This window comes from Alligator mississippiensis, chromosome 4, assembly GCF_030867095.1.
Source record: "Alligator mississippiensis isolate rAllMis1 chromosome 4, rAllMis1, whole genome shotgun sequence".
NCBI lineage: Eukaryota > Metazoa > Chordata > Crocodylia > Alligatoridae > Alligator > Alligator mississippiensis.
In genome coordinates, this window is record NC_081827.1 from 222,758,447 (window position 1) to 222,774,809 (window position 16,363).

At 42.7% G+C, this 16,363-nt stretch overlaps 1 protein-coding gene across 3 annotated transcripts in view; it reads left to right on the forward strand.

Annotated features, from left to right (window-relative positions):
* The first annotated feature begins 632 nt into the window (after positions 1 to 632).
* Positions 633 to 16,363, forward strand: part of ACVR1C (activin A receptor type 1C) — a 92,050-nt gene continuing 76,319 nt past the window's right edge. For all 3 annotated transcript variants that reach the window (XM_059727370.1, XM_059727371.1, XM_059727372.1), the window contains exon 1: positions 633 to 866. In XM_059727370.1, coding sequence (XP_059583353.1) covers positions 788 to 866 — 79 coding nt within the window. In that variant the 5' untranslated portion in view covers positions 633 to 787. The remainder of the gene's footprint in view (positions 867 to 16,363) is intronic.

Below are 16,363 nucleotides of genomic sequence, written 5' to 3' on the forward strand. Positions count from 1 at the left end.
ACGCTGCTTCTTTTTTCCAGTAAAGTGCATTCTTTTTTTTTTTTAACATCTGCAAGCAGCCAATAATATTAATGTTATTACTATGACTATAATTATTACTGTTTGTACTGCTACTGTTATTACTATAACTAATAGTAATATTAATAATAGGCCCCAGCTACATGCAACATATATTACTTAGTAGCAATAATTTTACTAGTACTACTATTACTAGTAGTGTTGCCATTACTAGTAATAGTAGTACTAGGCTTCTGTTACACCTCACATACGTTACTTAATAGCAATAATAATATTATTACTATTCGTAGTATTACTACTAATATTAATAGCAGGCTCCAGCTACATCTTACCTGTATTACTCAACAACAATAATATGATGTTATTCCTATAACTAGTATTACTATTAATACGAGGCTCCTGCTACACCTTTTATAAATGAATAAGAAGAATAATGCTCTTGCTATGATCACGATTGCTTAGCTACACCTCCCAGGCATTGCTTCACAGCAGCAGTTAGTACAGGTAAGGATGGTAACAGCGGCGCTGCTCTTGTTCCCGCTGTCACTTGCCGTGAGGACAGAGGGAGGCAGTGCCCGGCCCCGCGGGGCTGCCCCGGTGCGCGGGGGCGGCGGCGGGAGGAGCCGCCCGGCCCGGCCCGGCCCCCCGGTGCTGCTATAGCCGCGGGCGGGCTGGCGGGCGCGGCGCAGGGGCAGCGCAGCGCAGCGCACCACCGCGCGGAGGGGCCGGGCCGGGCCGGGAGCGGTGCAGAGCCCGCAGATGTGCAGCCATGCGGTGCGCGCCGAGCCCCGCGCTGCGGCCGGCCCTGCTGCTCCTCGGCGCCGCCGCCGCCGCCTCGCTGTGCTCAGGTACCGGGACGGGGTGCTGCAGAGCGCGGGCTCGGGGCAGGGCTGCGCCGCTCCGCTCTGCCCGCGGCCGGTGCCGGGCTGGTCCCTCTTGGCGAGCGGCCGTGGCAGGGGTGCCCCAGGGCGCCCCCGGGAGGTCGGGCCGCGTCCGTCCCCTCCGGCAGAGCTGGTGAGATGGGGGGACGTGGGCAGATCTTCAGCCTTATCCACAAGTCGGGGCCCCTGCAGAGGAGAATGCAGCGCCTGGGCTTTCCCCACAGCCAGGCTCTCCTCGCAGAGTTTGGGTCTCGCCTCTCCCTTTTTCCGCTTCTGTTTTGTGGTGTTTTCCGGATGGGGTCGGCGGTGTGCGCTGGCAGGGGCGGCGCGGCGCGGCGCGGCTTTCCGTGACTCGGCTTCCCAACTTCCCGCAGATGGCATGGCAAAGTCTGGATAGCTTAGGAAGGCAGGACGGGGCAGCAATATGTCATTGGCACACTAGGGAAGAATAGACCGGCCCCGCTTACATTGCTTTCTGTTTTTGTCTTTCTACCTCGCATTCAGGGACATTCGTAGAGTACTGCTGCTGCTTACTTCATACCGTGTAAATGGTAACCTGGAGACAAATGATTAGTACCTGACAGGTCAGCATAGGTGAGAGAGCCCAGTATTTTAAGATGAAAATAATTTTCACTTTGTATATCTTCTAGTGCTACAGTGGGATCTTGGTGCGTGCTAAACAAACAGTCCTACCAAGTCCTTATCTTGTCAGAGGAGTGTGATCTGGAGATGGGGAGTGTGATCCTGTCTGCCTGAGGACCCTTCCCTTCCCTTCCCTTCCCTTCCCTTCCCTTCCCTTCCCTTCCCTTCTGTGTATTCCACCTCCTCATGCCTGCCTTGTTGAGATTCTCTCATCTAGTAAAATTAGTGGCAATTGTTATACAAATGTTCTTGATATTCAGCCTATATTCTCCCCCCCCCCTTTTCTTAAATTTCGTCTGCTTACTCTTTAGATAGCTACCACCTTTACATGAATTGTCTTCAGCCTTCCAAAATATTTAGTAAATGGTTAGCAAGGCTTACTTTTCTTTTTCACAGCTGTACTGCAGTGGGAGTTAAGGGTTCTCATTTGTGGTTTTCTCTATCAAAACAAAATTAGTTTCCTGTTGAAAGGTTTGGGTTGACAGTGAGGTGGGTGCATTGTGTTCCTGCACACATTTGAGGACTTACTTGTAAAAGTGGACTGCATCATTGAAAATGCTGTATTTATAAAGCAGCAGGTCTTAACTCAGGGGTGGGTAAATGCGGCTCACCACGCCATTCTATCCGGCCCACGGGGCCCCTAAAAAATTAAGATAATTAGTATTTATCTGCCTCTGGCTGCCTGTTATGCGACCCTTGATGGCTTGCCAAAACCCCTGAAATAATTGCCTGCCCCTGGCTTAACCAGACACTTCCTTGCTTTTTGTGGCTTGAGAAGGTGGGTGTCCCTTGAAGGCAACCTCCATAATTTGGGATCAGCGAGAATTGGGGGAGGCTCTGTTCCCCCGGGCACAATCCGGGGTTACTAGGAATAACGGCCACAAATTGTTAGAGAGCAGGTTCAGGCTGGGCATCAGGAGACATTATTTTACGGTTAGGGCTGCCAGGCTCTGGAACGGGCTCCCAAGTGAGGTGGTACTCTCTCCTACCTTGGGGGTCTTCAAGAGGAGGCTGGACAGATATTTGGCTGGGGTGATAGGACCCCGGCACACGTTCCTGCCTAGGGCAGGGGGTCGGACCTGATGATCTGTTTAGGTCCCTTCCAACCCTAAGTACTGCAATAATTTTAATGACATTTACCCTTTGTGAGAATTAATTATACAGTGGGAAAACTATGAGACTCTCCCCAGGGTTGCTATGGTGTGGTTGTTTTTTGTGGGTAATGGAAACATATGAGTGTACAGCAAACATACAGGAGCAGATCTGTAACTTTTGCATACTGACTGATTTACCCAGCTCGAGGTTTGGTGCACAATATTTGTCCAAAACATCTTCCTTTTAAAAAAAACCTTATTATTTTCCATTCCCTTCATGAAAGGAAGAGGCTGAGTACACTGCTATTGAGAATAGTCAAAGAAGTGTACACATCTAAGTACCAGAAGGTAGAGTCTATGTGTTTATCATGCAAGAAGCAACTGTATTAAAACAGTATCACATGACCGTCTTGCCATGCCGCGAGAGTGTAGTTATAGTGAGCTATAAACACTCGAGTCTGGATTCTCAGTTGCATTCTGCTTGCTTTATACTGAAGATTACTGAGACATTTCATTATTAAACGATTTTAAAATACTAGCAAGAAAAAATAGCATATAATAGAGACCTTACATACCATATGTGAATAAAACTTGGATTCAGCTTAACTACCTTACACAGCTGTGCCTAACTTTTATTTAGGTCCACATTTTCTATGTATCATTATACACTTGGAGAAAAGGAAAGATACCAAAGAACAAAGTAATTGCAGTGTTCACACATGATGTAATGCACTGTTTAAAAACAGTTGCTAAACTGGGTGCCTGAAGAGTGGTCAACGTGATGCTATTATTAACAAAACAAAATGAACAAAACAATGAGGAGGTCCCAAGGAACTATAGAAAATAAGTATAAGAAACTAACTGAGATGATAATTTATTTTCTAGGTAAGAAATAGCAGCATAAAGGTAAAGTACTATGGCCTTTGTAATTGGATAGAATTACAGACTGTCAGAATTCAGTCACTAGTTTCTGCTAAGAATTGTAACAAAATATTGGCTAAAACATAGTCAGTATAGTGCTGCTTTGGATTTTTGAAAAATAAACATTAGGTGACTTTTTTTCAAAAAGAAATTTGAGACCTTGTCTGCACTAGATAACTGTCTCACAGTATTAGCAGGGTTAGAGCAGTACAGACTTCCTCAGAGCCCAAAGTTATAGCACTATAAAACTATTCCCTTAAAGAAAAAGACTAAGCTGTGTAAGTGTAAGGCCTGGTCTTCATTAGAAGTGCTACTGACATAGATTTGTCTGTTGTGAGGGACAGGGAGGCTTTTAAATCCAGCTGTTTACAGCAGTATAGTAACTAGCATGAATACAGGTTTGTGGCTTTATCATGCTTTATAGCTTATTTCCCTTCCTACATGGAAATATACTCTATAAAGGTGATGACAACAGTATAGTTTAACTGCATCCACTGTCAGGAGACAATGAGATGTTTTTGTTGCTTTAACAATAGTAATTTATTCAACGCACTAAACTTTTACCGTTAACGAACTATAACTTTATACCTTTATAACTGCAACCACATTAAGGTTTGTTGTAATATAACTATGCCAATAAAAATCCATGGCCTTAATACACCCACAAACTGTATATAGGTCTTAGTAATGATAGTATGAGAGGCAGTCCTGTCAAGGAGGGAAAGAGTTTAGAAGTTAAGAATCAGAATAAGAATGAATAGGTAATTATCATCTTGGAGCAGGCATTAATATTAACATCCTAAGGAATAGCACTAAAATGTGTGTGAACTATTTTTATTGAAGTCTTTTAATTTCTCTATAATGTCTGGCATTAATAGTGGGGGCTCGCTAGGATTTGATCTTTTCTTGTAAGTCCTTTGAGCAAAACTGGGCATTTGCTCTTAGAGTCCCTTAATACATCGCATCACTACCTATACAAATTCTGTCTAGCCTGGAAGACTCTGACAACTGGGAAGCTAATGAAATGAAGATTTAAGTGAGAATGAAAGCTGAGCAACTGCAAGGGGAAAAGATATGTTAACATATTATGCTGATTAATGTTAAAGACTGACAACTCAGACTGAAGAACAAAAATCTTTGTGGCTGCTTCCTTTAACTAAAGTGTGAGAATTTACAATGTACAGTATCTCTTTTGAGATCCCCAAAAATCTTGAATAAAGTTGACATGATTCATTTCTAAAATAGTATATTGGACATACACTAATGTTTCAGATGTGCTTGGAAGGGTGATTAGGATTTGAGTGTTGGTGTAGACATGATGTCCAGGAAATATGCAAGAAGCAAGCTTTTTAGTGATATTTGTATTGAAGCAACTGTGTATTTGAGAGAGATACTAGGCAAAATTTGGGGCACAAAATACCATTCTTCAGGATGCTTCAGTACACTTTGTGTCTGAAAGCTTGTCTAACATCTCTGCCAACTATACAGTTAGTTCAGTAAAGCTATCACTAAAAAACCCTAGATTTTTATTGGCATCACATTAACCACTCTTTAGGCACCCAGTTTAGCAAACTGTTTTAAAACAGTGAATTACATCATGTGTGAACACTGCAGTTACTTTATTCTTTGATGTCTTTCCTTTTCTCCAAGTGTATAAAGATGCAGAGAAAAAGAAAAAAACCTTGATTTTTTTGGTGGCCCTAAGTAAGATTGTTGCTGCTTTTATGTCCATAGATCACTGCTTGTTGTTCTCATCTTTTCAGTGCACTTCTTGAATTTTTCCATGTATTTTTGATATGAGCTTCTCATAGAGGTATGAATATTTTTCCACTAGCTTAAAACACATGTCTGGTACAAACTGTATTTTGTTGCTAGTGCCTTTCTCCATTCAGAGAGTGGTGCGTTTTGGACATGAGCTGAACTTGAGAAGCATTTTGAGATTCTTCAGGATGAAAGATGCTATGAAGTACAAATTCTTTTTTTCATGTGTAAACCTTAAAAATCTCTGTTTTGCTCTTTGAAACTTTGTTCAGTTCAGTTTTGTAGCTTACATTCTTGTATCTTTTGTCATCAAGAATACTTTTTTTATAAGGTAGCTGACTTTTTTTTGTAAGCAGAACAGTGCTTGAACACTTTATATTCCACTAAAATCTCCCCAACAAGATGCCCATATTTCAACCATGTGACCTATGGAACAGTTTTCACAAAATATATTTGCTGCTGCATTTTAGGTCATTTTGATACTTTAATGTTTTTATTTTAAACAACACTTGACAAACTGGCCAATTTTAGATTCAGTAATATTACTTTAAATTTAGAAATGTTATTTCAGATATCAACATTTGATGTCATTTTTTGCTCAGAGTAAACCTATTTTTCCCTGAGGGAAATTTCCTCCTTTTCAATGGAATTGAGCCTGTTTTAAAGTGAAAAAACATTGGCTATGATGCTTTTTAAACTTTTTGGGCTTGTAAATTAACATGTAAGAAGTGAATGGAAAAGATCAACAATGAAAATTGAATGCTTTTTCTTCAATCTCTTTATATAAAAGATTTTATGTTTTTTTTCTGATTTAATAGAGCCTAGCTGGATTTCTTGGCAGCACCTTATTATAGTAGCCATTCACTGTCATAGTGTCTCTTCTCTTCCCTTCAATAGCCCCATTTTAGTGGTTTCATAGCATTCAAGACCAGAAGTGATTGGGTCTGACCTCTGTGTGTATGCCACAAGCCTTTAAATTTTACTTAATTGTAGTGCTGTTAATAAGTTCATTAATTTGTTTGACTAAAATATAACTTCCAGGAAAATACCTATTTCTAATTTTTTTTGGCTTTAATTTCCAGGTGGTAGGTTTTGCTTGCTCTCCACAGTTAGATTACATCCCTTTATTTTCTCCCCATGAAGGAATTTAGACACTCTAATCAAGTCACCTCTCAGTCTTCTTCTTGAGAAGTTAAACAGATTGAGTTCCTTAAGCTTCTCATTATACGATGCTTTCCCCAGCCCTTGCATAACATCTATGGCTCTTTTCTGTACACTTTGTTTTTCCAATTTTGTATTAGCTTTTTTCACTACAGCACTACATTGCTTGTCTGCTATTGCCCCTATCAGAGTTATCTATTAATCTCTTTGCCTTGCATGAAAGACACTTTATTTTCATTTTAAGAATTAGAAACAAGTTACTGTAGCCCTAGATTTAAGAACTTGATTTCAGTTCTGAATAATGAAAACTAATGAATCTAGATGAAAGAATACAATAATGTCAATAGAAAACAAAATTGAAATTTTATCTGGTGGTGATGTTATCTTTTTTCTTTCATATAAAAAAAACTTATTTTATAATGGTCAGAGTTGTCTTTTGTGTTCAGTGGTTGAAGAAGAAATAAAATTATTTCCCCCTTGTGTGTAAAGGCTGGCAGAATTGCAGTCAGCAGGTACGAGGATTAATCTCTCCCTTCTGCCAAATCAGGTGGAAGGAATTGAGCCAGGGTTCTTGCTGACCACTGCCAGACCATGAAACTGGGAAATACTTTGTGTGACAGCAGAGGTTTAGCAGTTTCTTAGCTCTAGGACAATGATTCCCAACTGAGTGTTGAGTGATTCTCACTCTGGGTTGCTGCAAGATCTTTGAAAGGTGCCAGGAGGTATGAGGAGATAACCAAGGTTTGAAGAGATGAGCACAAGCTTAGGCTTGTTCCTGCCTAGCTGCTCCCCCACCCCCCTGCCCAGACTCTCTGCAAAGAGGTAAGCACTATAATAAATTATTTTTTGAAATGGGGTGCTGCACAATTCATAAAAATTATAAAAGGGTGCCTTGAGTCTCAAAAGATCAGTCACTATTCTAGGAGTCTTTTGAGGCATAACTGGTGCCTCTGAGATGAGAGTTTCATACCACCCTGTTGGGCTATTGCTGATAGCACAATCTAGTTGTAAGTGAGTATAAACAGGAAATTCAGGTATTTGTGCTATAATGAGACCAACCTCTCTTAATTCTGGGATATTTTTTGTTCTCCTTTGACTAGGACAGTAAAAATTAAAGTTCACAGTACATATAATAATTGCAAACATAAATACTTTGTTTGTATTTATCTTTCCCACTCATCATGATTAAAGACAAAGTTGTGAATTCAGTAATGTTAATTATATATTTATATTATAACCTAGTTTCAATTTTATTTTGAAATGTTTTGCCACTCTATAACCACAATAAGACGCTGCTGGGTGTTACAGATGGCACTAGATTAAGATTTAAAGGAAGGTTAATGTCTTGATAACTGTCTTTATAGTAAAAGTTTCCAAATTGAATTATGGAACCCTCATGAATAGTAGGAAATGTTTTTCATTTCAGTTTTAAAAACCTTACCTAAATTGCACTGAAAAAAAAATTAAAATTGTATTTTAAAACTATTCTAGAGCCAAATCATTATCTTTCTCTTGCTGTTCATTTGTATTATCATCATACTCTGCTGGTGCACATGTATCTGCAATATTTATGAAAGCCGCTGGTAAAAACTGAACAGTAAAAGAAAAAAAACACCCTTCTGCTATTGCTTTGTATATTAGTGAGCTTCAATTAACAAATTAATTACTAATTCAGATCGTTCTGCTTTATCTGCTAATTTCACTGGGTTGTGTACGTGGACTGTCAGTATTACCTTGATTGCAGGGGAATGTTCTGTTCATGGATGCAAAATGCTTTTTTTTCCTCATGTATGCGAACTCTGAAGGTTAATTCCAGCTCCAAAAGACAAATTGTTCTCTGCTTTACCTAGAGCAAGCCTCATCCGGTGAATTGTTGTACGTCCTCTATTCCTATAGACCTCTATTTCCATTTCACTTCATTATTTTAATGCCTTAATCATATTATGCTCCAGGTATTCATGCCCCCTAGCATTTCTACAACTGAAACTTCAGAAGATCTGTTTTTTTCTTTTTTTGTTTGTATTTTTGATAACACTGTGTATAATGAATGTGCCAGTTTCATCTGTGGGTTCACTTAATTTTTCTTAGTTGTGTTGGTCTTTCACAAAGCAACAGAGGAAGGGTGTGTGTGTGTGTGTGTGTGTGTGTGTGTGTGTGTGTATACGTGTACAATTTCTTAAAAACCAAAACATTCACCTGGGGATTCCAGATCAGTTGTACTATCTAAACTTCATAAAGTATTTATTCCCCAGAATGTAACTGCCAGTTTTATGCTTTTGGTTTGCTTCTACATTTCATCCAGGGTCTTTCCCTATAGTGGCATTCTGCCCTTTTCAACAGTCTACACATGATGTGTATGGGGATGAGTGAGCTTCTTTAGTAGTTGGGCAACCAGGTCTGGATGCCTAACATAACGTTCGGAGGCCATAAAGCATTTCAATCCTGTCACTTTCTCCTAATTTCTCAATAACAAGAAAATGTAGGAAGTTTGCCTTCTCTCTAACTCTAAGCAAACTGTGACAGTTTTCTTTTCATTATTTGTTCAGAAGAACTCTTTTGAAGCTTAAAACACAGTTTCACCTTCCCTCTTTCTGGTTATTTTGCCTTTCTTCATTTTGAAAACATATTATTTTACTTCACTTTTTTGTTTTCATTTTGAAAACTTCTTTTTCTTTTTATTTCACTTTGGTTTTCGCTACAAGTTATGTTCTTTGACCTTTGCCAGTTCTCCTGAATCCCCAGTGATATAATTAGTAAAATACATTTTGCTACATCTGGGAAAATAAGTGTGAAATGGAGAGAGGTTATACATTCCTTTGGGATTTTTTCTGGCATAAATGTGAAGGGCTTGCTTTAGAATTCTTCATGGCAATAAGGAACTAGATCTAATGTGCTGCATATGTTATATCAGGGACTTGAATTGGACAGAGAGGGCCTTGATATCAGGGATGTGCCTTTTGCTGTCCCTAAGAAAATGCACCAAAATTTGGCCAGATTATAACCCTTTAATTTAAATTATCACAGTTTGCAATTGTTTTGTAAAGACTTAGATTTTAGCAGCTAAAACGCAATGGTTACATCTTCATGGATTCCTGTTGAGCCTCTGTATTCCCAGTACTGATCAGATTATGCATATACCATCCTCTCACAACTTTTCCTTATGATCAAGCAACATATACATCATTCCCATCTCTCCAAGTCCATTCATAGCATCTGATGAAGTAGGCTGTGACCTGCAAAAGCTCATGTCTCTAAATTAGTGGTGCTTAACTTTTTGGCCTCCCATGCCAGATGAGCAGTGCGGGGACCCGTGCTCAGGCTGGATTGGGTCCTGGGCCCCAGCACTTCCTTCTTCTCCCCCACTCCCCAGCCCTATATGCTGGGATTGGGTCGTGGGGGCTTGGTGCTACCCCTCTCTGCCCCCAACTTCTGCCAGGAGTGGGTCCCAGGGGCTCAGACCTGCCCCTTCACACCCCACACATGCCAGGATTGGGTCCTGGGGGCTCAGTGCCATCCCTTTCCTGCCCACCCCCCCACCCCAAGATTGGGCCCCAAATCCTAGTGCTACCCCCACCCTGTCCAGCTCTGCTCGGAGTTATCTATGGTTCTGGAAATTTGGTAGTAGGGGAGTGGTGGAATTCCCATGGGGTATTCTGCGGACTGGAAGACAGCACCATGTGCCAAATATGGCCTGCGGGCTGGGGGTTGAGCAGCCCTGCCCTAAACCAGGTCAGTTCAGGTCTCTCCCTGCCCTGCCTTCTATCGTCTCTGTGGAGTGACTGAGAATGGTTAGGATTCCTTGGGCTCAGAAAAGCTTTCTCTAAGTGCTGCTTTCAGCTGTTCCAGGTTAGAGTGTACCTGGAAACTGGAAGGGAAAGCAGGGAATGTCACTCATATGTTCTTCTTCCCCACCACTACTTCCACAGTGTCTGTTGTATTCAGCATTATTCAAACAGATGAACAGGGTTCTTGTCTTGACCTTGGATTATCCCATATTTTCCAGATTTATTGCATAAAAAAATGGACAAACATGGGCAAAGCTGGATGACCATTTAAAAATCCTACAGGATAAGGGCTTTTTCCTAAAAACCAGAATCGGATACTAGGTCCACAGGGGAGGCTGCGTGACTACAGTCCCACACCAGCCCCTCAGGGTACCCTTCTTTTCCTCTCGCCTGCCTTCCTTTGATGGAACTTTTTTTTTTTTTTTGGTAAAAGCGGGGAGGCTGGCCCAGGGTCCTAGAGTGAGCTCTAGCCTAGTTTTGACCAGCAGGTCTCTTCCATACCCAGTTGCCCCCAGTCTTGTTCTTCAAGAAGCTCACGGGCCAGCCAGAGGTAACACTCTCCTAGACTTGGTCGTGGCCAAAGGAGACGATCTGGTGAGCGACGTGAATATAGAGGGTAGCCTGGGTGACAGTGATCATGAAACCATCATGTTCACAGTCTGTGTGAACATGAGCTGTCAGTACGATGCTGTAGCAAGCAGGGCAAACAATACTCTGGCATGCATTGAACGATGCATCCCAAGTAAAACCAAGGAAGTGATTCTTCCACTTTGCTCAGCATTGGTGAGACCGCAGCTGGAGTACTGCATCCAGTTCTGGAAGCCACATGTTAACAAGGACGTAGAAAAACTTGAGAGAGTTCAGTGAAGAGCCATCCGTATGATCAGGGACTTGCAAGTCAAGCCATAAGAGGAAAGGCCGAAGGACTTTGATCTCTTCAGCTTAAAAAAGAGAAGGCTGAGAGGAGACTTGGTAGCAGCTTACTGCTATATCAGGGGAATACATCAAGGGCTCAGTGAACAACTGTTCACCACGGCACCCTTGGGGAAAACCAGGAGTGATGGTCACAAACTCTTGGAGGGCCGTTCCAGGCTTAACACTAGGAAAAACTTCACAGTTAGGGTGTCCAGACTGTGGAATAAGCTGCCTCCAGAGGTGGTGCAGTCACCTACCCTGGAAATCTTCAAGAGGAGACTTGACAGTCACCTCGCCAGGGTCACCTGACCCCAGTTGTCTTTCCTGTGTAGTGCAGTGGGGCTGGACCTGATGATCATGTGAGTTCCCTTCCAACCATTTACAATCTATGAATCTATAAGCCCAAGTAGGAGTCCTCTTGACCCTATTCATGGCCCAGGGCACCAGTTGTCTTAAGGGCTAATTGTGGCCTCCTTCCACCCCTACAGCCACCTCCATACCTTGCGAATATGACTTCAAGTTGTTTGCTGGGCCCTCCATCCCATCTGTCACACATCTGTCAGCCTGCTGAGCCCCTGCCCTGGCAAATTTCTCTATTTTCTCTGGGTACCTGGTCCTAATCCATCCTTCCCAGTTTAAGCCTGCTCTGACCCCAGCCTTTTGCTCTTTGGGCCCTGGCCTTCGCTTGGCAGGTTGCCCTAGTTCTATTCCAGTCCTCAGCCATCTGGGACCCTGGCCCTAGGCAAAGCTGCATCCTGTACACCAGTTTTTTTTTTTTTCCTTTGTGCCCCTGGCCCTAATTCCTCCCTAGGCTTTGGCCCTAGCCTTTTTCTTTCTGGATCCTTAGCCCTCACACAGCAGTTTTAGCCATACCTCAGCTCTCAGCTTTGTAGGTCTCTTACCCCAGTCTGGGCTGCCTGATCCTGGCCTTAACCCTCCTGACCTTGGCCTAACACAGCACCCCAGCCTCAGCCCTTTGGGTCTCTGACCCCAAGCTAGGCTGCCTGTTATTGAATGGGTGCCAGGCATTCATCTGTGGCCTCCATACCTCCCCCATAGCCACAATTCAGTCCTCTGGTTCTTAGAACATAAACTCAATCCCACTGGCTATGTAACAAAAACTCTTCCTGCACTGGGTTTTAACTTTCCTGGAAGCCCTAAGTACCCCTTCTTCTTCACTTGCAGCTCTCAGTGGGGCTTCTTGGGTGCTGGTTAGTTCCTCTCCTGCAGACATCCTGCTCAGTGGCTCTTCTTCCTGCAGTCTGCAGAGCCAGACTGCCTGTGTGGTCTCAGATACTGGCTTTATGTACCTCCAAAGGCCCACCCCTTCCTATCAGGTGGCTCTCCAGCCACCACAGGGGTTTCCATTTTGGCCTGATGACCAGCCTGCTCTTGTCTGAAGCCTTAGTTGAGTTGCTTGTAGTACTTTGCTCCTAGGCAGCCTAGAAGTCTGTGCAGTTTACTGCTTTGCAGCTAGCTCCCACGATAGTCACTCCTGCCCCCAACCCCACACTGTCCAGGGGTAGCTTGTATCCTGTTGTTATGGGTCTGCCTGCTTTCTGGCAGCTAGGTCTAACAGCTAGCATGCTTCCTAGCTGCTGGCCCTCACACAGCCAGTTTAGCTGGCTATAGCATCCCTTAAAGCAATGGTTTTCAACTTTTTTGTATCAGAGGCGACAGGTGCCTCCTGAGGCGGGGGGGAGGGAGGCAATGGCGACCGCCTGCAGGCAGCGACATGGGCATTGGTGGCAAGGGGCCAGGGTGGGCTGAGTGGGGATGGTCTGTAGGTGGTCGCAGCAGTGTCGGGGGTGGGGGTTCCCCCCGTGGTTGGACGCCGAATCCAGAAGTGCTGGTGGTGTGCATGGAAGTGCCAGTGGCACTCCCCACCCTGCTTGTCGCCTAAGCTGAGAGCACTCTCTCTCAGGGGGGGACCACCAGTGCTCTCAGGGGGGGCATGTGCACCCCCATGCACCCCCTATGCATTGCTTATGTTGTACCAGGACCCATTTGTAAATATCAATGACCAGTCCTGACCCAGCGTCCCTTGCTCCTGACCCACTTCCCTGAGGTCCCAGCCCCCCAGTGCATGGGACAGGGTGTGGGTGTGTGGGGTATGGGGGGCCCCAAGCAGCCCTTCTCAGACTGGACCTCTGCCAGCCTGCAAGAGAAAAGCCACAGTTTCCCATGTCCTGTACAGAGACTTTCCAGTTGAAACAAGCATGCGGCGATAGAGATTTCGGACTATCTTAGATTCAGGATAAACCTGAACATATGGTGCCATGAAAGTAATTTGTAGGCTTGGGCTGATTATGAATACTATCAGGCATAAGCTGTCATCTCAGATGAATGTTTAACAGAAGATGACCATAAACAAGTAGTATCACAGAAACAAAAATCAAATTATTTGTGAAAAGCTGTTAGGAAATTTGGTTTTAAACAGACCTGTTTCAGTGAACCCAGAATGTATGAAACCTACCTGATAATTTTTGTCATCCTTTCCCTGAATTGCAAGCTATTGTATCTGTTGTCAAAGGATTATTTTGTTATCCATTCTCTCAAATGGTGGGTACAGAGAATCAGATTTTTTTAAAGGGATCCATCCATTAGTAAATCAATAAGAGCAATAGTTATGCCAGATCCCAGCAGGGGATACTGGATAGGATTCATTCATGTCCTACTTCAATCAAGGAAATGAATAGTAGAAAAAACAAGAGCACAACATCTACTGGACTGTAGTGATTCATTGAGACCTCAGAGCACTGTTCCTTCTGGGGTAGGGGAACAGACATTTTGGCTGTGACAGTCAACATGACTACTTTTCAATTATAATCTAGGAGGAACGCTACCAGCCCTACCCCAGAGAGAAAACTGACATACTCCTTTTTGGCAAAGGAAAGATGTGTCTGAACTGTCTACCAAAGAAGAAATAAACAGGAGTTACATGGCAGAGTTGGATTCAACAGAATAGAACCTTACCCAGAAATATTCTTGGTTGTTTTAAGTCAGTTAATGGCTTAGCATTTGACTTCTTTGTATGCGGAAACAGCCATAGTATTTAGGATGACTTTTAAAATTACCATGTAAACTGCGCTACTGCCTCTAACAACAGAACCCAGGATTTGAGGTGGTGAATGAGTCTTGCAAAACTGGCCAAGGTCTCTGCTGTGTGTTGTTTAACTATCATGTTAAACAAATAGATTGTAGCCTTGAATTTCTTTTACAGGGCCTTAATGTGCTTGTATAAGAATGTCCAAGCTAAAAGGTCAAGTTTCTGTAGCATGTCATTGATATGTTCAAAAAAGCATTTGTATAAATCCCAACATTAAATGTTTCCCCAGTCATAGAATGTGAGTAAAGCATGACTTTGGAATATCTCTCTTCTTATAATAACACTGCTCAAGCAGAGCTTTACTTCCTCTCTATCAAGGTAGGTTTCTCGATAGTTGCTAAATTGTCAGCCATGTTTTTGAAGTTGGCTGTCTTCTGCTGAAATCCAGCATTGCATTTTTAATCCAAAAAATAAGTTTTTAAAACTGTCACATCATTCATTTCCAAAATACTTTTTAAAATGAATTTTTCCTACTGTTAAGCATTAAAACCCTGTAGTTAAGAGCACTGGCAACATTTGGTAGAGTGGTCATTTGTCCAGAATTGAGATCTGCTAGATAGCCACATAAATCCCCACATCACCAGCATTTCTGGCAGAAATCTTATCAACACTTTGATGACAAGAGAAAGATGGAAGTGATCTAATACAGCTCATCTTTTAGGCTTACATTTAAAGATCTACTCCTTCAGTGATGGAAGCTATAATTTAGAGATGTTCCCTTACAGAAGACTGAGGAGGTTGGGAATTGGGAGATGGTCCCTGAATAAGGGGGCAGCTAGTTATTGAGTGAGTTTGAGAGAGGCAGAGGGACTGCAGAGGTCGTCTACTGCTCCACAATTAAAGTTTTGTTCTTTAGTTCTCATTCATGTATGCCTGTATTTATTGAACTTGGTGATCACTGCATGGTGTTAGAAGTGGTTAATGACAACTTGAAAGAATTTGAGTTCCAAACTGAAACAGAACTTGGAAACTGAGAGCAAGCAGAGTAATGCAGCCACTTGGAAGGACAAAGGCCTCTGTAAGCGATCTTCCTGAAGAGTTATAGGCTAAGTAAAAGGACAGTTAGTTATGGAAGTTTTACAACTTCCACCTGCCCTTCTGTTGTTGGGGAATATAGGAGAGAAGTGGATGTTGTCAGGCAATGGTTTGTTCGATACCTAGCAGCCACAGGAGCAGAGAATAAGAATGACAGAGTCCAAATCATGTACATTGCAAATTGTGGAGGAGGGAGCCCTGACTTTTTTATAACACTTTTACCTTTGAAGAAGGCCAAAATACATAGTTTAGTAGAATACTGTCCACATTTGAGGAGTGTGGCAAGCCAAAAAAAGAATGAGTCTCTTGAAAGACGCACATTATTTTATGTGCAATCAAGCAACAGAACCAAGTATAGATCAGTATGTTACTTGGCTAAAGGGATCAAGTAAGAACTGGGCATCTGGGTACTTGCCAGAATCTCTAATTAGAGATGGGGTTATCTGTGGCATTGCAGACGCTGCATTACAAGAAAGGCTATTGTGTGAGGGAGACTTATCCTTAACAAAGACTGCCCAAATATGTAAGGCAGCAGAAACTGTGCAAGCCCAGGCTGCAAAGCTGAATCCCCCAAAAGAGGTTGCCCATGCAGTAGGGATGAAAGACTCTGACCAGAAAAAGCCACCTCACAGGGTAGAATCCTCCATGAGCAAGAAGACTGCTTAGTGAGGGAGAGCAAATACCCAAGTATGCGGCAAATGTGGGAGGCAACATGGCCCTAAATGTGCTGTATCTGGAAAGCTCTGTTTTGACTGCAACAAGAGGAGTCATTTTGCCAAGTGCTGCAGATCTCAAACAAAAAAATTCAAGTGCATACAGTTGAGAGCATACCAGAAGGACATGTATATACAGTTTTCCCTCAGTTTATGCAGGTTCTGTATGTATGAATTCACTCTTATGCGGTGACTCCTTTTATACCAAACATTTGTTATATGCGACATAAATTCACTCTTATGAGATTGGTGTGGTGGAAGCCCGCGGTTAGCTGCTTTGTGTGGTGCATTGTAGGAGTGACATGCACCAAAATATAGTTTCCTGTGT